General features: G+C 44.0%; 1 protein-coding gene across 2 annotated transcripts in view; it reads right to left on the bottom strand.

The window, feature by feature from the left end:
- exoc4 (exocyst complex component 4) overlaps positions 1-24,764 on the bottom strand; it is an 83,735-nt gene that overhangs the window by 28,441 nt on the left and 30,530 nt on the right. For both annotated transcript variants that reach the window (XM_029161747.3, XM_041072193.2), the window contains exons 11-13: positions 24,146-24,242; positions 2,911-3,013; positions 2,711-2,827 (exon numbers count right to left, since the gene is read on the bottom strand). In XM_029161747.3, coding sequence (XP_029017580.1) covers positions 2,711-2,827; positions 2,911-3,013; positions 24,146-24,242 — 317 coding nt within the window. The remainder of the gene's footprint in view (positions 1-2,710; positions 2,828-2,910; positions 3,014-24,145; positions 24,243-24,764) is intronic.

Below are 24,764 nucleotides of genomic sequence, written 5' to 3'. Positions count from 1 at the left end.
ACATGAACGGACGTTAACCTTTCCCACTGAACTATATACTGTCCCAGTCAGCCTTTATCTCATGTTCCTGGAGAACAATATATAGCTAGTGTCAGGCTCATAATCATATCATTATTATGTAGTATATGTACATGATATATAAATGCAGCTTTTGACACTGCTGGGGCTCAGCGATAGGAAATCCCCTGCCCAAATCAACACTGCTTATTAACCCAAAGCCCAGAATGCTTCGGCATTCCTTATTATGAGCGGTTTAAGGTGATATACTCACCTTGACTCCTGTGCAGTGTTTTCACAAAACCACTTTGTCCATTTCTACTAGTGTGATGTCCCTGAGAAAGGGTCAAATAACTCATATAATATAAATGTATTTAATAACATAGGTCCACTCCAAAAGTTAATGATATGGAAATGCATCCATAAATATTCTATCCAAGCAGCGAGGGGGTAGCTAACACCGACCAGAGGTAGTATCATGCGGTATCTTATAGCACAAGGTCAGAAAAGTATCTACAGCCAATATTATGTTAGTAAACTGTCCATTTTGAAAGGTTAATACAAGATAGTGCTTTACTAAGCATATACTGTACTTGCCCAGTGTGCTATTACAGTTCTGTACAAGCTAATGTCTTCAATTCAAACTATGGACCACATTAATGGACGCTTCAGTGGTTGCGGAGAGCAGATGCATCTATAAAATGTGCTCCCCTATGGTTTCTCCTATGTGGCTGCAGCCAAGGTGTATGAGAGCGGGTGTTTAATGTGGTGTGGCAACATTGAGCCCGCTCCCTCCTGTCAGCCATGCGGGGTCCGACGCCAGCGGTGTGTGCCTCTTTCCGATAACACCTGGCACAGAAAAGATCACGGCACTCAAATGGGGCATGTACAGTACATGTGTGCTCCCAAAGTCCTGCATAGATGTGTATGCCTGGAAACACAGGACGCACAGCCACATCTGCCGCGTTATTGGAAACTCTGACAACCATTTTACAGTCCTGTAGCTATAATTTTTAATCATCCATTGCAGTCACAGAGTTGGGCAGTCCTGCCACCTGGCCCACTGGAGGCACTTTGTGCAAACCCAGCTTAAAAGCCTATTTAGTTTATATCTTCTGGATAAAAAGGTGTCAAATCCCTTCATCAAAAGCACTCACGACAACTAAGTGAAAGAGAAGTACAAACTGAGGAAGGGAGCAGTCTGTCATAACGGTGACACCGTGGATGAAGGCCATCAAAGGAAACAGTGGGAAGACTCTCAAATTGGAGACCAACAAACACAACCACACACAGGTAGCAAAACAGACTCGCATGGCTACAAATACACACCAGCAAAAGCATCAGAAATGCACCTGAATGCCATCCTGACCCTCAAATGTGAATGGCAGGCGAAGAAGAGTGGAAGGCTCTTTTATTGCATCCAATTAAAAAGGCAAAAAGCCCAAACAAAAGGAGTGTTTTATTGCACTCCCCACTTTCAGCAGAAAGCCTCATTAGCCACAGCAGCATAATTAGCAAGATGCTGCACTCCTCGTTAAGGAGGGGCCTGAGTCGTAAACAAACCCCGCTGAACTCCAAACGCCCACGGTCTCTTTCTCTGTAATGAACTGCCACCGCTGTTCCCTCCCTGTGAGAGAGCGAAGCACACAGACAGGAAGGCTCTGACAGAAACAAACACACCTCAAAGCGCAACAAACACACACTTTGACAAATACACAGCCGAGGTTCTGCTACACAAACAAACTCCGTCTATGGGACCAGGGCAACCTTGATGACTGCATGGTCAAAATGGGAAAATCCACAAATGTCAAAAAACATGTCCACATTCTTACACACGTGTAGATATAGAAACTCCCCCAGACATGAAGAATATTTGACAGCTCAGACCTACTCGAATAATCTTGCCAACTCCCTGGATCTTACTTTTTACGCAGCTGTAATCTTCAACCTGTCATTATTCGGTTAGGAATAAGACAAATTGTCAATACCAGCAAGATGTGCGGTTGTCTGTGGACTAATCAGTGAGGCAGTCGATATCATTAGATTTTTGGTTTTAGTTACATTTAAAAATTGGTCTTCAAAATTTTTTTGATCGGCACAAGGTAGATTTGTACACAATAAAAACTGATGGACCAGATGTAATATGTTGAAGTAAACTGACGTTATTTCAGGAGACATCCACTGTGCATAGAGGCTCACAGTGTATGTGCCGTCTTAACTCTCTCATCTCTGGGTACAAACTCTTTTTTTGTAGAAAATGGCCCTGGGAGAAAGGAGAAATTGGTAGATACAAGTATTGTGTCTGTGTGTATGTGTATACGTGTGTGAAGTTATATAACCACCAGTTAGCAACCGCTACACACTCAAAAAAGATCAAGCACTATTTCAGTCGCAATTATGATCCTGTGAGATAGGTGGCAGGGTGGAAAACAGAGAAAAACAGAGAGGGTGGAGGAGTGTGTGTGTGTGTCTGCATGGCCCTGAACTAACAGAGATCACAGGAAAACTGCAAGGTGAGTGTACTCGAGAGAGCCCTCCTCTATTGAACAAGGGTACAAAGGCAAAATGGTGCCAAACAAACACGCAGCGTGTTCTGAAAGACTCCCTAACTGCTCACATGTGGATGTGCTGGGAACCAAAAGTCTGAAGTCGACCCCCCCCCCCTAAAAAAAAAGTCATGGATGGTCCAAAATAACAATGACAAGTGCCTCACCTGCAACACGGGCCTCTGGACGCCCAGAACCTTCATGGTATCTGCACTTGCGAGGATCTTCAAGGGATCAGCTGTTTTGCTGACTGCCTCGATTTCTTTGTTTATTTCCGTTCGCACCTAATGGTTCGGTAACAAACAATACTCTAAGTGCGATTATTGACTTACTAGAGGATTATTTGAATTGAAGGCATCCCACCCACCTGGTTGAGGAAGAGGTCATTGATGTAGTAAGTGAGGAAGGCTCGGAGCTGGCACGGCTTGGCCTGGCCTGGTCCCATGTTCATCTCTATCTCCTGAATGAATCTGGACACAACAATATAATATAACATTAACAGGGGGGCAATGAGACACAGCTCACACACTAGAAACACAGTAGCTTGGTGTCAACATTCACTGGAAGAGTAAGATCTGCCATGGGATCCAATTTTAGAAAGTTTGTCTGACTCTTAAAGTGATTTTAAGCACCTAAAGTGCACTGAAGGAGCTGCTCAGTGTTATTAGTGCAGGCATTAGTTAATTTAGACAACTCTCAGATGTTCAGCGTGTTCAACAGTAGTAAATGAGTGCAGCAAAAGCTCTCTCTGAGGTAAAATGAAAGTCCAACTGTTCTGTATGGTCGGATCACTGCAAAACCAAAGCTATTTATAGCATTAGCAAGGGATCACAGCTTTAGTATGTATGCTCTGTGAATTCTCCTGGGAAGCCAGTGTCACTTTGGTCATATAGGGTCAGACAGTTATATATGGGTTGGTGGAGGCACACGCACACCTCGTTTGTCAGAGGATCATTGGTCACTGGCCTCGTCCCACACACACCACAGGGCGAGGCATGCAAGAGCAGGTACCTTCTCAAGCGCTCAACACATATAAATGCACAAATAAATCAAACTCCTCACAAAAGAATTTTATGATCTACAAGACCTGTAAAATACAGTATATGAGCTGAGCCTATAGGAGAGAGAGCCGAACAGGAAAACAAGGTTTTATGAAAGAAGATCACAAAACAACGTAGGAAAGTTGTGGGCGAAATGCAACAGAAATGCTCCATTGCTTGGTAACAGTGTCTGGACTCTAGTAATGTGAAGTGGAGGTTAGATTAACAAGGCTGCAGAATGTAGGAGACAACCATGGATACGCAGGCTTTTCATGAGCTATAGATCAGTGGGAGCAGATAATGGATTAGGATAAGTTAAGCTGGCGTTTGTATGCGCAGGCATGCATGCAAACACATGGAAAACAAACACACGGGGAGCACAAGCTGGAAGATCACACCACTCAGCATCTACACCCAATTAGTCAGCAAGAGCTGGAGCAAGCGTGTGTAGGTGTGCGTGTCCATGCTTGTGTGTCAGAGTGAACGAGGAACTTAAACCTATTCTAAATCCTTCATTGATTCGCACCGAATCCCACAACAGAAAGTTAAGTAGGAGAAACTCTTCTGTGGCCTCATTAGAACAGTCAGGCTTGCAAAACAATGGAGGACACATATACTGCTCCTGTAAAATATGTATAGAGAACAACTTAAAGGTTTCTCCGTTGTAGGGAAAAAAAACATACTTTTGGCTGACAACTTCATTTGCAGAAATCGATCTTAGCACAAAAGTTGCCGGTTTAAACATGCATCGTGTTGTTCTGAAATCCATCTCGTGATGTCATTATTGTCATTGTTTCAATACAAGTGTCAAGATGATGGATCTTCAAGTTAGTGTGTGAGCACAGATGGATTTTTGTAGGCAGGGGTGATAACGTTTGAGTAATGTAGCAGCAAGAAGGCAGTAAAACGGCTTTGTCTATCCAGACAGCCATCTGGAGCCAAGCCGCAGGAACCCTTTGTGAGGATCCCGAGCCCATGGGTGATGCAAGGACGTTTAAACAAGGTAGCTGGGCGAGAAGCTCCACTGGAGACCCAGGGTGCTGCTAGAGAACATGCTAGCAAACTTCAATATTGAGAGAGGAAAACACGCATTACCCAAAACGTTCAATAAAAGGAGTCAGAAAAAATCCTCTGGAATTTAGAGAGATGAGGCCCGTCAAAATGCAAATGGATTTGTAACATGGGGCAAAGCACAGCAGAGCTTAAAGATTTCCAAATGGATCCTAAAAGAAAATCTATCCCAGCACATTATCATTACGAGCACATCTTCCCAACGTCTGCAGCGCTGACGGCGTGACAAACAGTACAGAAGCTAACAGCTTCTGGTGATGATGACGGTGATGGGGGTGATATCAAAGAACACCAAACAAGTTAACACACAAAAAAACATCACACTTGTGTGCATGCACCCATTCAAAAGCCATCAAAGAGCCTCAACTCTAAATGAATCATGAAACGGTGAAGACGAGAAGGAGAAGCACGGCTTGCAGGCTGCACGGGGTCATTTTCTGAAACTCCTCGTCTGAGCCAAACCTCCTACACAGAAACACAGTGAGACAGCCTGACCTCTTGGCGAAGAATGACAGTTAGCCTCATTTCATCCCTCACGGCTACAACAAAGTTTGACTATACATTGGTCAAAATTGACATCTTCCCCAGTTATCATGAGCTCATGCACAAAACATCAGAAAATGACACGGTCTGATTCCTTCTCAAGCCGTTTGCCTGGAATTCCTTCTGCATTAGTGTCAGGGCCAAAGTTTCGTCCCGCGCTCTCTCCGAGACGTTTTAGAAGCAACATAGTGCCACTTTCCTGTTATAAAAAGCGGGTATGAAGCATTTCTGTTACTGGATTAAATGTGCCTGCTCTGTTGTAGCTCACTTCAGAGGCACATGCTACATGAAAGCATGTACATGACGTGTTAGAGTAAATAAACCACAAACAGACAGCATGCCTCTAAACAGCCTCTTGTTTAAAAGAATATATTCTTAAAGTCAATTTAGAACCACAAGAATTCTGTAAAATGGTCTGCTTCATCTTATGAGGCTGCTATAATTGGACCCAATGTAATGTTAACGATCTCAGTTGCATTGCCAGGTGACAACAAAACACACCAGCCAAGCATATGGCAGCTGTACGCCGCAGAGATGTCAGCCAAGTCGCTAAGGAGACGCCGTGGCAGCGCTGCCGAGACACAGCAGCAACAACGCAGTGTGAACTCGCCTCTGTGTGTGAAATCTTAATAACCTTAAATAATCTGCTTATCTACCTTCTCACACACGCTATTTCCAACTGGCCTAAATATTACCGTGCCAGACAATAACGCACCGACTGGCATGGAGCACTGGGCTGTAATAGTCACCATCAGGTGCAAGAGGAGAAATAGATCAGACCAATAAAAAAAGACAACAAGAGCCCGGTTGTGGTGATAATTGATTTACTGCCTGCTGCTGATCATAGTAGCAACAAATGCATTAATGATGAGCTAATAACCAAACAGTTTGTTCAAGGAGACCACAGCAGAACATCTGCTTGACAATACGGAACTTTAATCTAAGTTTGACGTGATTCATTTAGCACCATACCTTCTGTTGCTAAGGTAAAGCTGCAGATAGTCATTTCAGTCACAGCTGCAACAACTACGCAAACACAAAACCTCGTCTGAATCAATTTATGCTGAAGACCACAGAGGCGACAGGAATAACAAATCCCGCACAAGCGTCTCCGTGCTGGTACCGGGAACTCATCATAAGCGGTTTTAATCGCTCGCATGTGAACAGGTACACACACACAAACAGACGCTAATACTGCTATTCAGTAGTCGGTGGTGTTTGCCACAGCATCAGTGTGTCATCTCCCCTGGAACCAACGAGGTTCCACCAGTTGCGCTCCAAACACAGTTTCTTAGCAGCAACTGCTGATGATTGCTTTTGACAGCATGCAATTATCTATCATTAGCAAACAGATGTCAGAGCTTAGGTGTTGGAGCTGTGTAATTGTCAATGCCGAGCCCTATGTGTATGCATGTCAAGGAATAACATTCCTGAAAGGCAGAATGTGCTTATACCAAGGGGGATTTGTCTAATGAGTGAATCCTCTGCATGCTAATGTCTCTCTGATAATCCACACACACAAAAAAAGCTTAATGTTTTAGGAAAGCTAAAACATATGAGAACAGACAGAGCAAAGATGCTTTATAGCGGCTGCTCTGGATTCATTTCCCACTGGAAACTAAACCTAAGGTAACAAATGCTCCTTTAAATGGAAAGGGCTGGGATTCCGTCATCCATCTCTATCCGCAGCGGCGGCGTAATGATGCCGAAAGAGAAATGGGATAAAGACAAAGACTTAGGAAAGACAGCAGAATAAGAGTGTGCTAAGATCGATTAGAGACTCAGCGTTTTTAAATCTCCCAGAATTCCCCTCAGGCACGAACCTATCAGCTATGGTGATATTCTGATTCCCCTGCCCAGAGAGGAAGGCTTGTTCTGTAAAGACCTGTCACACACCAAGGACAGGACACAGTGAACCTCAGAGAGGGAAGGAGGCAGAGCGGCTGAGTGCTGACGTGTGCGTGCATACCTGAGTGTGCTCAACATACTAAATCAGTGCGTCTGAGGCTGCCTGTACTAACACATACGACGCACATTCAGGGATGACATAAAAACGTACAGCCTCGCATCAATATGTCAATATACCACATCCAGTGACACTCGAAAGCACTTATCTATGAGCGATTATTCTCAATCGCAGCATCAAGTCACTTCTGGAACACTTACAAATGATTATAGTGGATGGGGACACGTTGTGGGTTTAAGGGCACAACCAACATTAGCTTTCACTCCGCTGGGGCAGACAATGAATGTTAGAACGGCAGCTTTTAATTGTTATCCAACTACACGCTCAGTATTGATTCTCTGGCAATATTACACACCCCAATATGTCTGACTTGCTCATTTCTACAACAGAGTTAAACTAATGAAGCGATAGGAAGCAGAGAGTCAGCAGCATTACACAGCAAGAAAAGAAACATGCTCAGTGGCTGTTGGCCTGATTCATAACACCTTTTCATCCACAAAATGCACTGCTAAAACTATAAACATGCACTAAAACAAATGCTCTCACACCCTGAACCACCACTGGATGGCACTGTGTCAGCTTTGACCACTTCACACAAGTCCCTTGACTGTTTTTTCACAATTGCGTTTTTGAGGAAGAATTAACATTCCAGTTGGTGTGCACCATTTGAAACCTGCACAGGATTTGCTGCATGGGTGTGAATAAGTAAGAGGGAAGACAAAGACAGATAGAAAAGATGGTTGAATGTATTGTTGTTGTTGCTTCTATTTTTTTTGATGTAACAGTAGTCTGTGTGATTAAGTGTGGAAACGTGTGTTTTCATCAGTGCCTTGTGAAATGCATATGGCCTTCCCACACGCCGCCCACGCTCCTGCCAAAGCCCTGCTGTTCCTACTCTGCTCCTGCCCCTGATGCTGCATCACAGCTTTGGGCGCGTTTATGCGTGCGTGCGAACATGTGTGTGTACGTGGGAGTACAATAGGTGGGGGGCATTAGCTCAGAAGACAGAAAGAGGGAGAGATGAATTATGTAAATGTGCAGGTCCACATGCTTACAGCAGCAGGGACAAATGAGATCTATATTCAGGACCTTTGCTTATGAGAGGGAGGATAATAGAATTAAAAAAGTGAGGTCGTTCTGTGACAACATTAAAGTTCGACTCGTACAGAAAGCCGTGGATGTCAGGCAGGAAGAAGCACTGTGTCTGAAATAAACCAGCAATGTTTCCGTGCCCATCATTTCAAGTCAACCTTGCTATAAATGAAGAAAGATCAGCTGTTCGTTTGGATTATAAGAGTGACCACAGACCTTCCTTTGGTGAAACTCTGTGTGAGGTGGCTGTGACAATGTGATCACTGGTCATGTCTTTCTGTCCTAGCAGGCTTTCAAACAGCTCTTAAATTAGGCCAAACTGGAAGCACGGCCCTGGTGCATTTCAATGAGAAGCCAATTCTTTCATGTTTAGCGGAGTTGCAGACACTTTGAGAAAAGTAAAAGTAGATGTTCAATTATCAGTGTTCAAATATGAACACTGATATTGGCCAAAAGTAAAAACCAATCATATTATCATTTCACCTACTTCAGCGATCCCCGCTGAAAAAAAATTATTGGACAACTAAACATAGATGATGACACTATTATAGGATTTCAATGCCTTGTCAGAAGAAAGGAAATTGTTCTCAGGCACCTGCCCTATCAGTCCTATCCACTGCTATGCCAGTCACATGCTTCAGTATTACCTCAAGCTTGTGGAGGAGGTACCTGAATGCACCAGGCCAGCAAGGAAGCAGTTTGGCTACTTACAGTGGTATTGGCCTCACATTAGGTAAATGAATGACAACAGTAATCAGTTTGACTAACCTACTACTGCGTAAAAGTTGATAAAAATATGTGGGGAAATTACTGCGACATTCATTAGTTGTCATCTGTGCCTGACGGGGATGCAACAGCAACAGCATATACTGTATGTGTGCTTTTACCACATACAGTACGTCATCTGTGCTCGAGTGTGTCCACAGACGCGCTGTTTGCATGCGCATTTTCTCTGGCACGCCTCGGTACCTATTTCTGTCCGTGTGCATGTATAAGCGTAGGAGCGCGTGTGCGTGCTGGCCCGTCGCAGTGTGGTGCAGACCAATTAAAAGAGGGGAGATTGATGACCAGGGGCTGCAGCAGCAGTAGCGGTAGCAGACAGCTGCTTCCTGCAGACAACAGGAAATGAGATGGCCTTGTTTAGCTGACGCTGCCAACACCAACAGCACAGAGCCTCAAAGACAAATCACCACCTCACTGATGCTACTGGGCTGCTCCTCCATCTTCCTACGGCGCGCTCTCCAACTCTTTGTCTCACTCTTATACCTCCCGACTAGCTCTCCCATTAGTCTCTCTAAGAGAGGTTTTAAATGCATACAAAGCAGACGTTACTGTAAGTATGAGCGTCTACAGGTAGACTTTGTTCATCAGTAACTTAAGGTGCGTGAGTCAGCTTAGGTTCAGAATGAAGGCGGGCATATGAGACTCGCTGAGGACAGACTGGCTATCTTGCTATGCAGAAGCAACGCTGTATTATTACAATAAATTAGGGTTTGGTTTGCTCGCTGGGAGACAACAGCATGCTGGTGAATTATAGTTGAATCATTATCTACTTCGCATTCTCATGATATTAGATTCTCAGCTGAGTGTGTTTATTTTATGCGTGGACAGCACTGCCAGACGCCTCCACTCCGCTGAAACTCAAAGACACACACTTTCTCCAGAGTCTGCGAGGCAGTGGAACCGTAGCAGAAGGGAAACAAACCTGAGCCGTGCTGCTCTTTTCCCATTCACTGAGGACTGCGCTGGTGAATTTTAAATAATAGGCTTATCTTTGCTGTCAAATGAATACCAATTACTAAGTGGAATGAAAGCTACCAGTGAAAGATATGCTGAATAATATAAAGTCCTTATTAGTGCATTTATATTTAGACGTTTAAAACAATCTGGTTTTGCCTTACTCATACTGAAAACAAGGTTTCATGTAACTCTCCCCTGTGAGACAGAGCACATCTCCAGCTTACTGTTCTATGCAGTGAGTGCAGGACAGATGTGAGTCGCAAAGGGAGGTTTGCTTCCCTACGCTACACTGAGCCATTAGGACCGCAGAGAGACAAAGATGCTTCACTGTCACAATAGCCAGCTACGGGGCCTAAATTGCAGCTTTTGTGACCACTGTACAATGTCAGTCAATACTGAGAGGCAGGTGACAGCGCTGCTCATAGTGGGTCCCATTGTTTGTGTGCATGGCCCCTACAACCTATTGTTTAGTTGTCTGTTTCTTTAATAGAAGAGGCACCAATTTCTTAATTCTGGACACACACATACAGTACACACACACCCAATCCCCTAGTCACACAGGCAGGTGCAGGCGAAAGCTCGATCGGGTTTGATTGTCCTCTGTTCACTTCTTAAGCATTTAAGTGTTCATCTCCTTCTTATAAAGCAGGTCTGATTAAAAAGCTAAGCTCTAAGTGGCCTCCCACAGGTGACATTTACAGAAACAAGGGGAAGGGGACTGCTTCATTAAAGTATGGCAGGAAGTAAGAAAGAGCTGATAGAGCAGAGCACAGACACCAATAATAAATTATTCAAAATAACATGGCTCATATTATTAACGAGGCAGTATCCAGATCACCTTCCGTTCAGTTGACTGGCTTTTCTGCATCATGGAAAACATACCTGAATCTATATGCAGAACCCCAGACGTAAACGGCACAGGTGCTTTCCACACTAGAAAAACATACTGCGTGTCATCGGTGATCCTGTTTATCTGGGCCACTGAAGCCTTGATACTACTTTCCACCTAAAGTCATCACACAATCTTCCTTTTTATGTCATGTGGCAGTAAGACAGCAAGAGCTTAAGCTCAGGAGCCAAAGTCATGTTAAAGCCCATCTCGTGCCGCCTTCATAAACACCGCCACAGTGGTGCACACACACAGTGTTCTACGGTAATCAGAGTTGATGGTGATGATATAGACCTTTGGAGCCACCGGAGGACACTCATGGTTCAGTGCATGACTCAGCGAGTCTGAAATGGCAACCGTCCCTGAGAGAGCTAAGTGCAAAGGCATTTTCCTATTCCCCGGAAAACTACTGAAAAAAACACTTAACCTGCACCTGGCGCATAAAGACCAACACGAAGGAGACTATTCTCACCCAAAAAGGAAGAGTGAACGGGAAGCTGCCCTCCAGAAACTGAACAGGTTGAGGCCAAACAGCCTGTGAGGAGGTGGGCAATGGTAGACTGGCTGGCTAACGCATAGTACCATACACATGTGAGTCATTTCACAACACAATCTCCTTTAATTGCAAAACTAATGATTTTATCAGCTCTCCTTACTATTTGCCCTTATCTCCTTCCTCCATCTCACACTCTTCATTCCACCTCTTTTTTCCTCTCCCCTACTGTCATGTTTGGTCTCTTATCCCCTTTAACACTTCAGAGTCGTCCCTCTCTCCCATCCCTCTCTCTCACCCTCTTTCCCCCCAATTCCCCAGCCTTTCTCTATTTTTACCACTCCGCCGCTGTTATCTCTCCACGGCACCGTTTCAGTAGACCCCCCCCCCCCCTTCTCCCCTCGCTGCCATACCTTTCCAACATCTCCCCTCTCTATCGCTCCCTCTGTGTGCTAGCCTTCTCTTCCATTTAGACCTTTTTTTTGTTAGCATACAACTTTCCATCCTGTGGTGTCCAGGTAGTAAATTGAAATGGTTCTGGGGTTCCATTGAAGCCTGATTGAATTTAAAAAGAGAAAGTGCCATAAAGAGAACTAGTGGCGAAAGATCTGTAATACACTCAAGGGCTCCACAAGCTATGACAGTGTTGACAGGGAGAGGGAGGGAGGGGTACACCGGAGGTGAGGATGGATGGAGAGGAGAGATGTAAGAAAAGGATGGAAGGAGGGGAGGGACGACAACAACGTAAAGGTGGAAGGAGGTGGTGGCACAAAAACGGAGCAGAGAAGAAAAAAGGGAGACAGAGAAAAAGGACAGTATGATTGAAAGCGTATAAAGGTCTCCATCGGCACGAAAAGCAGCCTATTACCCAACGTGCACAAGCAGATAGACTCACAAGCATGCACCCTTGATAGTGACACCTTACAGAAATGCCTCAATCACAGTTTGCATGGCCTGGAGGGAGCGAGGTGACAGGTCTCATATTGAAGACGACCAACTAAATGCAATTCCAGGAAGTTCAGCTCTAGGGCTGTGTGTCTGTCATAGCTCGTCCCACACGTCACATTACATGCCTAATAGCCACCTCTCTGCATATGGAGCATAGACAAAACGAACGCGGAGACGTGCCACGGACAAGCACACTCGACGTGCACGTGCTGCTTTTCTGTATAGATTACTGCCAGGGGAAATACGATGCTACGGGTTAAATTATTCATCGATCCTTTCACATCCTGTCCAAGGCGGCCTGTTGTACTGTCATGTCATGGGCCACGTGTCCATTTGAAAGGTTCCCCTGGGGGAGAGAGAGAGACCACCTTGGGCGAGCAATGACCTTTAGCTTGTTGTGTTTTACTTTCAAAAGTGACAGGGCCGTGCGGGTTCTGTGGTTCTATGTACATGACCATGTGTGCAAATCCATAAGCTATTCAAGCAATGTGCTTGATTAAGGAGCGAGAAAGGGTGGGGATGGCGGAGGAAGGCTCAAGGATCCAAACAACTTCCTGATGAAGAAAATTCCCGTAATCATTTCACCACAGTCTTAACGTAACAAGATAATTAACTGTAATTGAAATAAATTAGCATTAAAATCAGAACAAAACCATCTTTATTAGTTAATTGTGTAATTATTGTCTCCTTTAATAAATAATAAAGGGATAAATTACAGGCTACTGCAGATACTGAACTCAGACGGACTATATTTAAATTAATGAGCTTGAGTGCGGGTGTTGCAAACGTGTTGTGATCGAGGTGGCAGCTCGCTGATCGGGATCTGATCGGCTCGGCTGCGCCAAGAACAGTTCTGAATTGATGTGACAAATACGCGGTGGCCGTGGAATCTGAATGATGACCATATTCCACTTACAGATGGTTGTGGGGGTGTTTCTCTATTATTCATACCCGTAGAAGTCCCTAATTACTAGAGACATTGCGAGGACCTGCCCTCTGTGTGGATTATTAGGCGATATCGTCCAGCTGATTAACATAGTGGCGTTTCCTGTCATTGCTTCTCCAGTGTTAATCATATGTATTAACTGTCGCCTGCTCTAGTTTTAGGACTGTCTCACACCACACAGGAAATATCACACTGCATTTATTTGCAATGTGCCAGATCCAAATACTGAAATATTCTACAGTGCCAACTGAAACATACCGTATTTGCCAGGAGACGTGGGATTCTTTTGCGTAAAGCATGTTTGTTAAAGGTCAGCAAAAAACGTATTGAATTGTTTAGGCTGATGGTCCTGTTCATGTCTGTTTAATAAAATATGGTTCTACATTTGCAGAAGAATTTTTCTTCATAGGTCAATCTGTAAATGCTCATTTATAAACCATGAATGGGAAGGCTTCCACTTAACATTTAAGTGACATTTCTACAATTATTTGCTCAGAGTTACCCTTATTAAACTCAAAGTTGTAGACTGGCGTTGCAGTAATTACAGGGGAATTTCATCTTTTTGTTTTTCTTTCAGGGAAATTATTGCTCGAAGTAGATAAGCCAGGGAGAAGCAGGAGGAAGACAGAAGAACAAGGTGGAGAGACAATAAAGGAGGATTAGACACGAGGCGTCAGACATAGTCTGCAGTCATAGCTGGAATAGAGATACTGACAGATAACCTGAATTAAACAGAGACAGCGAGGCATTTGTGTGAAGCAGCTGAGCCGAAGGCCCGTGGCAGATGAAGATGACATGACCTGAACTACTGAAACACTGATGTTGGACTTTTTCAAAGTAATAACTGAACAACTGAAATAAAGGAGGCATGGGTTTAACAGCTGCTGGTCTACAGGACCTGGCGTCCGCCTACAGTTAGCCATCCCTAAATAGCACACGAGCACCCTTCCCCTGTCTCAGACAGTACAAGGTTTGGACACGCAGCTGCAAAAGGCAACTGTTTTTCCCTGCATTTACTGTGTGTGATCTATAGAAACGCATGGCAAAATTCCAACCACAGGAAACCACTCCTCGCTTATTCACACTCCATGTATGAATAAGCAAAGTGGTTACGTTATACTCTTTCTTAGATCAACTGGACCCGGTGGACTTACTCTTAGCAATTTTTATTCATCTCACTCTGCTATCTTTCAGTAACAAAGGCTTTAGCCAGCCTACGTCCTGGAATGCTCTCATTACCTTGGTGCAGTTGCCAAGGGAGCCGGCGTGATATTCAATACTTCTGTTTCCCATCCCTCCAATCTCATTTACACTTGACACCTGACATTTGCATAATGGCCTTGCTCCATCTCCTATCTCATGAAATACACGGCGGAGGTAGGGTGGTGTGTGAGCGTGCGCGCCCCTGCCCATGTTCGTGTGGTCATGATGACTGCGTATTCCCATCCATACCGCGTTTGTGTGCAGGGGTTAAATGACTTCCTTCTTAATCTAGCTCATTAAGCCTGCAGAGAGCTCCGGGTCCACCACAACGGCTGATTTGGGACAATTTGCGGAAATGCTGGCAGGAACACGTAAATGTGCATGCTAATCAGGGATGCCGTGACCCCAATCAGTCAGAGACACATATTAGGGTGTCAGGAAAATTAAAGATGAGTATGCGTCTTTGTCTGTTTTGTAATGTAAGCAGTGGGAGACACTGGTGGAGAGCTATGAATATGGTCAGAGCATAGGAGCCGCAAAACCTAATTCAAAGCACCACTGTGTGCTCACAAGTGCACTCGTGGCTCTCAGAATCAGGAAAGAGTTAGTCCAGACTGATGTCAACAAATCGGTAAATCACACTGATGTGAAGGATGAAGTTCCTTATTATTCTCATCATCCCAAGCCGTTGTCTTCCCAGTGTGCATCTGAAAGCACTCGCTTTGATTCCTACATTACAGCTGTAATCTGGGCACAAATGACATTCTGGGTTTTATGTGCATTGTTGACAAGTGTACAAGTGATGCTGCACAATTTGCTATTAGCAGTGTAGGAGCTCAGTAACAGCACAGAGCATGCTAGCAATTACATGTTTACTTCAAGTCTTAACATAATGTCCATCTTCCTTCAAAGGTACTAGTAAACACGTACCTCAGTATACTCAACTTCAACTAATACTGGGGGTACTTAATGAAAAGCCACTACAAAAATGCAAACCCACAACAGCCACCTGTAAGTGTAAACACACTTTAATACACTGAGCCAGAATTCAGAACAGACTCTCACCAAACTATTCCTCTATGCTCTTCTCTGCACATAATATAGGCTGAATCTCTCATTTTCATAATATTCCAATTTGTCACCAACGCTGTGCCTGGAATATTTATCATGACATCTTTACATAGTGGCACACACAAAGGAAAAAAATAATATAATCCACCTCCACATCCCTTCCAGCCAGAGAGCTAGTGAGCTGGAGGAGAGTGAAACGTCATCCTTAGCAAATTGCATTTGAAACCAGGGGGATAAATACTACAGATAAAGACTGTTCTAATGTGCTCAAATCCATTAGAAATCTCATATTCACACATTGCAAAAATCACATTACAAGTCGCCCTTAATGTCATTTCACAGGGTTTTTCCACCAGCATTTGCTGCCATGATGAGACACCAACATCAAACATAATGGATTTTTGCCTCTTCCCTTCATTCTCCACCTCCCTTGTGCTACTCGTTCCCCTCTTAGAGTCAGTTCAGCCCTGTTGTGAATGCATTTCCCCTCCAATCTTTACTGTTGTGGATGCAAGTTCTATTTTGGGTGGAGGTAATGAATTTAGCCAAACAGGTTTGGCGAGGAAGCCACTTACAAGCAGAGGGGGCGATAGGGAAGGTGTTTACACCGCTGCTGCTCATCAGCCCTGAAGAAAAGCCTGGCAGTTCAGTGCTGTTGCACTTTATTGCAAAAGTGTTTCAATCCCCTGACTTCCCATGCTTGACTTATTCCAGTGACAAACAGGGGAACAGATAGTGCAAAGTGGGGAAACCATCTGTACTACTGGTTCAGAGAACTTTTAAAGTGAAGTGATGAATAAGTGCATCGATTTTCCTTCTTCTGAGCCAGAATTTAAAACTCCCAGAAGGAAACCGGATCGTTGTCTGAGCTGTATGAAAATCCTGATGTTTGAATGTGAAAACAATTGCACAAGAAGCTGAGAGAGGAGAGGAAGAAGAAGAGGAGGCAGGGACTCAATCAGAGTCTGCCAGTTTGATTTTTCCACCAGTTGCACACTCAACGGGCACACCACGACTGCAGCATCACTGATCATGGATCAAACCATCATTATTAGGGAAGGAAGGACGAATAAGGACAATTATTCATCCCTACTTAAAATGGATGTTGTGTCCATTTGGGGCATAAAAAAGAGAAATAAACATTATTATACAGCCAGAAGCAAAATTACCCAAATTTGACAAATTGTAGACAAGAGCAGCAAATAAACCCTTTGTCAGACAACCAGTTTATTTTGTTGCTGCTCGTACCGAGTGCAACATGAGTCAACTCTGACCATTATGTGGAAAAACCCAATAGTAATTATAGCAAGCAAATGAGTTAGGAAGTGAAAGTAGCAACATATTTTGACAACAACACAAACTGCAACCTTAGTTAGCCTTTAAAACTCAATTTTACCCACACATAAGCAGCAAACGGCTCCAATCATTAAGTGTGAAGCAGCGGCGCTTAGAACTGCCTGGAGTTTGTTTAGTCACTTTTGGATTAGGTTCTGTATTGAGTCGAGACCCTCTATTTTTGGGAGTAATTAACCACTCCGGCACACAAACTAACTTATGCAACCACCAATCACAAACATTTCTTTAAAGGGCGAGAGAGACCATTAAATGAGATTTAATGACCTGCTGTTGGGATGTCCAGGGATGTGCAATACCAGAAGGAATTGGTTTTATACGAAGGCGTGTTTCCATCTCGGGCGCATCGAGGTTAGTATGTGTACGTCTACTTATCTAGTCTTCCCCTCAACAATCCACCAACCGACTCCCCTCCTCACTTCACTACATACACCCACCCACACGCTCACACATCCATGGGGCTACTTCAGAAGCCAAGCCCCAGACAGGGTGAGCAGATCAATCAATTACATCTCTGCTCCAGCAATCAAACAAGGTTATTATCAGGCAGCAGCTCACCGACCTGGAAAGGCACGGCCAATCAAAGGCTGCTGTGATGTGGGAGCCGGCGCTCACTCGTGTGACAGTAACACAGAGTGGCAGCTCATGTTGTCAGGGGATAGAAGGTTGGAGAGAGGAAAGACAGACGTCTGAGGGCGAATTCAAAGGAGAAAACAGAAAGAAATGTGTTGGACAGGAACAAGAGAATATCTGTAAATCACCCATCTCCTGCACTCTGCCTTCACCTTGACATTACGCTTTAAAGGACAGGAGAAGCCACACGTAACACTCCTTTATAAATGCAGAACACCATTTCTCACTATTATGGTTTTCTGAGGATGTAAAAAGTCTGTCCCATTTCTCTGCATCTGTTTAGATGATTACATCCCCATTAAATGCAGCAAATGACAAAAAAGGGGAAACGCACAGAAAGAACACGGCCGAACGAAGCACATGCTTCATTGTGGTGCAGTAATTCTCTCCTTGGCAGTGGCTCCCTCTGGCATTCATGCAATAAGCATTAAGGGCATTCTGTCCTCCCACTTCTGTCCTTTCATAGCAACAGGTCTGGAGAGCCATATTAGGCCTAATTAGATTATTGTACACAAGAAAATGGGGACTTTCTTTTCATTAAATTATTGTTGCTAACACAATGCACCAAGACACGCACACACACAGACTGACAAATCTCCTGACAATACAAACTAATCTCTTTTCAATAATAACCAATCACAGACGATCAGGCTCTGTGGGGGGGGGTGACATTGATAGGGACGGCATTACCGTGTGAACATCCATGTGATTATGACCTGCTGTACAGTATGTGCAGGCAAGTTGTACACAAACCTGTCTGCGTTTGTGCTCTGACACTATTTCTGCCTGTAATCTGACCAATGTTTTTCCTTTTTCCCCCCACATAGACCTAAAAGCTTGGGGCCTTCAAAGCAGACTTATAAGAGGTCTACCGCTGAGCGTTCAGATAAACTAGACCCCCCGCTAAGCTCAGACTGACGACTGGCTGCTTCCCTGGAGTCCATTGGACAGGTTGCCCAGAAACCAAGTCTGATTCCATTATGGGATGGATAAATACAATCAAAGAGTTTATCCACCTTCTATAGCAGAGAAAAGACTCCCACAATGACAGCTCTAATCTGCTGCACAATATCGGGCGTATGTGTGCGGAAGCCCGTGTCCGTGCACGCGTGCGCTCGTAAAACACGGGAGATTGAAAAACTCTGCACTTCACCAGAAAGTGGCTGAAGTTGCACTTTTGGGAAGTGATAAAAGCGACGGAGTTATTTACAACGCGGTGCGTGCCGTGTCCTGTAGGGGGGCTATCAGACAGATAAACAAATAAAGATACGGCGGCGCTGCTGCCACTGACAAGCGGGAGCCGCTGACAGATTCACGGCTAACTGCCACTGTGCTGTGCAGGTATCCAGCGCGATGCCTTTTCCATACAAACCAACCGCTGCTGGCGTTCCATAAAATACATTTGTTCCTTTGTTTTGCTCATTTATAGCTTTAGATAAAGAGCCACATTTACTATTTGCCAAAGATGAGTTTCACTCTAGAGCCACTCGTCGTTAAATCGTTAGGAAAAGCGTTATAGTACGGCAGATAACAGGCCGGGCTGCACACAGCGGCGTCTAGGCTCAGGTTTGACATGCAGGAGAGCGATTGAAGGCACACAGACAAGAGAAGCAACCATTAAAAAAGAAATCTGCCGCTGTATTGACGTTTAAGACGAAAAAAAAAAAAGAACGGTGCTCAGATCTCCCTCTCCAACTCACTCATCAATACTTCTCAGCGGCTCACGTACTGTTTACAATCCACTTTTAAGCAGTCGGTCTTTGTTTCCATTCGGCGTGTACAGTGTTGTGCAGATCTGTGAGCAGTGTTCATGTGCATATGAACAACTTGAACTCAAAGCCCGCTAGCATGCCACCCAGCATACACGCAACCCCAGCCTCTATACACCTCTGCGCTTCCTTTCTTCCTCTCTGTCTTATCGCGCCCTCTTCTCCTCCCACCTGTCTGTTTAGTGGCGTTTTTTTTTAATCATCTTTTCCTTTGTGTTTTTCCTCCATTGTCTCCCATCTGGTCTCTTTTCTCTGTTGTTAGTTTCTTTCTTCTGTGTTCTTTATCTCTCCCTCTTTGACCTTTCCAGTATCAAATCCTCCCTACCTCTGATTCCCGACTACACTCCCAGTTTTTAATGGGTGTGGGTTGGGGGGGGACTGGTGCTATTTACTGAGGAAAATCCTTCAGAACGAGTGAGAAAAGATTAGAAAAGAGAGCAAAGGCTGGCAGAGAAAAGCAGTACGTGCTTGTACGTGTGGGTAAGACTTAAGACAGGACTTCTGAGCTGCATTTTAATAGCCTACGTGCAGACACCTCTTTGAGGTTGACTACAGATGTTATTGTTGAAGGAAAACTCTCCTCTTCACACCTAATTACGGAGCTGCTGCTTAACTAAATGAAGGTTAGGGTTCAAACACAAATAATTTTTGCCATTTTCCCTTCTTCTCCTCTGCAGTGGGAATTTAAATGTTTGAAATGGGTCATACACAGGACAAATCAGCGTGCGGCTACAGACGCCAGCCTCGTCACAAACCGACTTTAGACACTTGCTCTTGATCCAAAAATGTTGAACGAGATGTTTTTTTGATCGTGTGCTTTACTGTCTTGTCTCCTTTGAGTGCTGACCTACAAACTGTGGATCGACAACATAAGGACCGTGCAACTGCATGGCCTGCTTAAACCACAGGACACACTATAGATGAGATATTTAGCTAACCTATGATGAAAGACAACTCAAATGCAATTACAGACAAATCAAACCTCGTAACTGCATTAATTATAACAATTAATCATTTACTTCTCAGGCGTGACAAAATTTGATTGGAAAGGTATAAGTGTCCTCATCTGTAATAATTGCTGAGCTCAATAGGGTTTAGCTTTCTTAAATCATAACATTTGGCAGAGCTAAAAGCAAAACTTCTTTGAAGATACGCCGGTTCACCTCTAACTTGCTCTCTCTATCTGTGCGTGCTGCTCAGCGGGGGGAGTTAATGAGAGTGTGAAATTAGTGCAGAATCATGGTGTGTATCATTTTCCCCCCATGCTACAGTGACAGGAGGCAGAGCTGCTCTGTCCTCTTCCTGTCATCTAGCTCTCTATCTGCCTCTTATTCCTTTCATCACTTGCTCCACTGTCCTTCCCTGCGCGCCTTCCCCGAGCACGTTCTATCAATCTCCGACCTCCTCTTTCCTCTCCTCCTCGCACTTTTCCACTCGACCATGACCACTTGCAGCACAACCAACTTTAGGCAGACCTTGTATGCTTTTAAGTATCTGCACATCAACACAAGTGCTTTTAATAAGACACTGCTCTGTGTCTACACGAAGAGCGGTGCACTCAGTCAACTGGAACAGCAGTGAAGTGTTTGACCTGGTACACCTCCCAGTCTGATATTATGTCCATGCGCTTTGCTGCTAAGCTTGCTTCAAATCTGATAGACAAAGAAGAAATAGAGGAAATAACTCAGCCACACGTATAAAAAGGGGTTTGAGAAAGTCTCTGGATATGATACAGTCAATTTGTAAGATAAGTGAATCCAAAACACCTCCACAAGTATTTCTAAAGTTCAGAGTCAGAACTAGTAATTACATAGACGCTACTGTAGATGAAACAACATCAGACAGAATTAAATTGAGTTTACTTTTAACACTAGCACCTTCAGCAAACAAGTTAATGACTTTAAATTATTGAAGAAATTGTTTCTAAAAATGAGTTTTACACACTTCTGTGTCTCATAATGATTTTCCTCATTCATGGTAATATTTGACTCTGCATCTTTTTGATGAGGCTGGATACACAACAGGTTTAGTCAAAGTCAAAGTTAAAGTAAGTTATTCACCGAGAAATGTTTTCACTGAGAAATGTGATACGATCTGACAACTACACAGTTTAGCAGTCACCTAAAGGACTGGGAAAGCACAGATGCCACATTATCTCTCCATCGATACATACTGTAACATCATTAGAACTGTTTCACCAAGAAGAAGAGACATAATTAAATAAAAGGCAGATGAAAGCTTAATATCACTCATACACAGGCCCCGGCCAAAATCGCTGTAATGGTTGGGTTAATTCACTTTCTTAAATGGATGAATATGGGTAGTTGCTGCAATCAGCTGTGTTGATTATGTAAATACAATGATTTATGATAAATGGCATCAAGGGTAAGGTTTTATGTTGAAATTAGTGACCCACACAGTATAAGTGCTGACGGACATTTATTCATATCTTAACGAGAACCATAAACCTTGCCCTTCAAGAGTTTAACAAGGCAAAGTGATTGTGTGCGTGTTAGTACTTTGCTTCTAATTAAACAGTGATCATGTGGCGTGAGCTGCATGTGCAAATCTAACGGTTCACACAAAAACACGTACAGATTGCTACAGAGCCAAAGCAGCGGCGCTGCCATGTCTGGTCATCCTGTGCATGGTGAACTGGGAGAGATTAGAGGCCTGCTGAAGCTTTTCAAAATGCCAACCTCGTCCAGAGCAAGAGGTGTAAATGCCACCCAAATGTCAACAGGAGGCCCTACAAGTCAAACTAAATTGGCTGCTACATGCACAAACACTCCCCTGCCTCTGTCCCATATTTGTGAGCACATCTTTACAGCCATACAGTACACTCTATGCTCTGGCACATCTGGCTGCCATGCTGTTCTTGTGAGGGTGGAAGCAATCGGAGTCACTCACTTATTACAAGCTCTAGAAACAACTGAGCTTAAAACGGATATTTTGGACGTCCCGGAGTCACACATGAAAACTCTAAACCTTGCTTTCAGGAATCACAGGCACTCACATGTACTGCACAGGCAGGTGAAAGTATATATTTGCTGCTGTGCTTTAGGACATTTTATATTATATACAAAGAAAATCTAAATAGCACCAGCCCTTCTAATAGTAAACTTTAGTAATATGTAGTACCCATAATGCAAGAACAAATGTTATAAAGCAGTTTATCTGGATGATTAGTTAACATTTGTTTAGTAATCTGGGTATGAGGTGGTAATCTGAACCTAAAGGTGGCATTATGAGATGAGACAAACTGGTGACACACAGGGAAATATAGTAGCAGGATGTGATACTCAATGAGGCAAACATGGAGTCACATTTAGAACAAAATAAGTTTTAGAAAACAAATCAAATGTGAAGATAAAAGCAGCACGATGAAGAGAGAAGTTATCCTACGAGCCCCCAAATAATCCCATTGGTTATCATGCAGTCTGCTGACACATGTTGATGTGATCTTCTGTAGTAGAACTGCTCTAAGGCAGCCATTTGGCATAGGTTGCCATGGTGAGCAATCCCAATTAAAAGTGACCTAGCTCCATGATACTGAAAACTATTGTCAAGTCCAAAGATAGCAGCTGGCTAACCTACTTATCGCACTTTGTGACACGTGGAGCAGACGCACAAAAGTGATGAAAAGAGCATTTGTTGGAAGGAGAGAAGAAGAAAAATAGCACAAAAGCGCAAAAAGCATCTGCAATCAAACATTAGGATCCTACTGTCTCGAACGCCCACATTTGCCACACACACCCATTTCCTGTGCTCCAGCCCCCCAACTGCTTTTGTCATTAAAGCTGCCATGACTTGCATGGCTGGCTGCAGGAGGTGTAGTGATCCATCAGCAGAGTGCCAGAGCTTTGCCATTAGAAAACCATCTGCAAGTAACAGTGCTCCGTTGGCACCAGCGGTCTGGAGAGAACAGGTTCGGAGGTAGGTGGAGGGAGGAGAGGGAGCCCTGTGTGCACGGCAGTTTGGTGTGATTGATACACACCATTACAGACAATATGGGAAAGCTACGCAGAGACCTAGTCGCCGTTTTATGTCTGGCCATTTGTACAGACAAGAGCTTGGCCGGACCCATGGTGAGCACGAGGTGAACGTCAGCACATGAACATCAGAGGCAGAATTTGGTCCAAATGCATCAATCAGGTGACAGCTCAGTTTAGCATGATAAAGAGCAAACATGAAGAAACCTCTGTATTAACATGTGGGTTAATAAATGTGTGCCACTGTGAAGAGTGTGGAAGTAGGTAACACCCTCAAAGGTACTGTATCACCGCTCGCAGCCTAATTCCATTAAACTGCTTCACTATCAGATTTGCACAACTCCACAGGGACCACGGTGCTGCACTGGAAACTACCAGACACACAGAACGGAGCATCACTACAAAGACCGCCTCTTCTATAACCCATAATAAACGCTAGCACGGCAGTAGATCCCACATCCTGGATGGTATTAGTAAAACCTTTCTGAGCAGACGTCGGACTTTATTAACTTTATTTTAATGTGATCCCATTAGGTCCTACATTTCTGGAAATGTGGGGTGTCGTGCATTTGAATGCCTTGCTGCTTGCTGAAGGCAGCACTACGACGCTTTTGTATATGCAACGCTATCACTTTAGTATTAATATTACAACATCTTTGGTACTCAGCGGGCCATGACTAATTCACTTGCGTTGCAGCACAAATTAAAAGTAAGGGCTGTGTGAAATGATAATTTGCTAACACTTGAAGAATGTTGAAATATCTTCCGCATGTCGCTCCACTCAGCCCACAGTGACACGCCAACAATTTGAAGCACTCCTATTAAAAACCTGACATTAACTTTTCCAGTGTACCTGAGAAGAGGCTGGAAGATCATGGTGATGTTCCTCGCTCCTGGCTTGCACACAAACTTCATTTCGCCCCCTTCGATCAGGTTGTCATCGGCGCCACCTGAAGCACAGGGAGCAGAGCCCGAGTCAATGAAAAGCATCATGGTAGGTCATAGAGAGGATACCATTGAAAAGTTCTGTAAGGATCTGAAGGGTGTGTCTTCTTTCAACATACACATAAAAATAGGGAAGACAGGCCGTTTAATAAAATATGAAACCCTCCACTGTCCCAACATTGCTGCTTTTTAAAGTGACCCTGAACTCTAATCTGCCTTGATAGATGTAACAATACCGTCCCTTTAGTTAATCAATATGTCCTTAATTATGAACCATTTTAAGCATCCTAAAATATTTACCTGCCAATATTTAAAGGGTGTTTTCAGTAGACCATCAGTCACAATAGAAGACGTCATTCAATCAGTGTCTGACCGTCACAAACCTAAATCATGCTACTCGCTGCATGGGCAGAGCCCATGGCTAACAGGGTTAATCAGAAAATCACTGCCCTGTACCATGCTCAGAAAGGAGTTGGCGGGTTAGACAGCGCAGAGGGGAGGGGGGTGGGGTGGGTGTCTGCACACAG

The sequence above is a fragment of the Betta splendens genome, chromosome 9 (genome assembly GCF_900634795.4).
Source record: "Betta splendens chromosome 9, fBetSpl5.4, whole genome shotgun sequence".
NCBI lineage: Eukaryota > Metazoa > Chordata > Actinopteri > Anabantiformes > Osphronemidae > Betta > Betta splendens.
The sequence above is the reverse complement of the archived record's forward strand: the minus strand, read 5'-3'. Positions and strand labels throughout refer to the sequence as shown.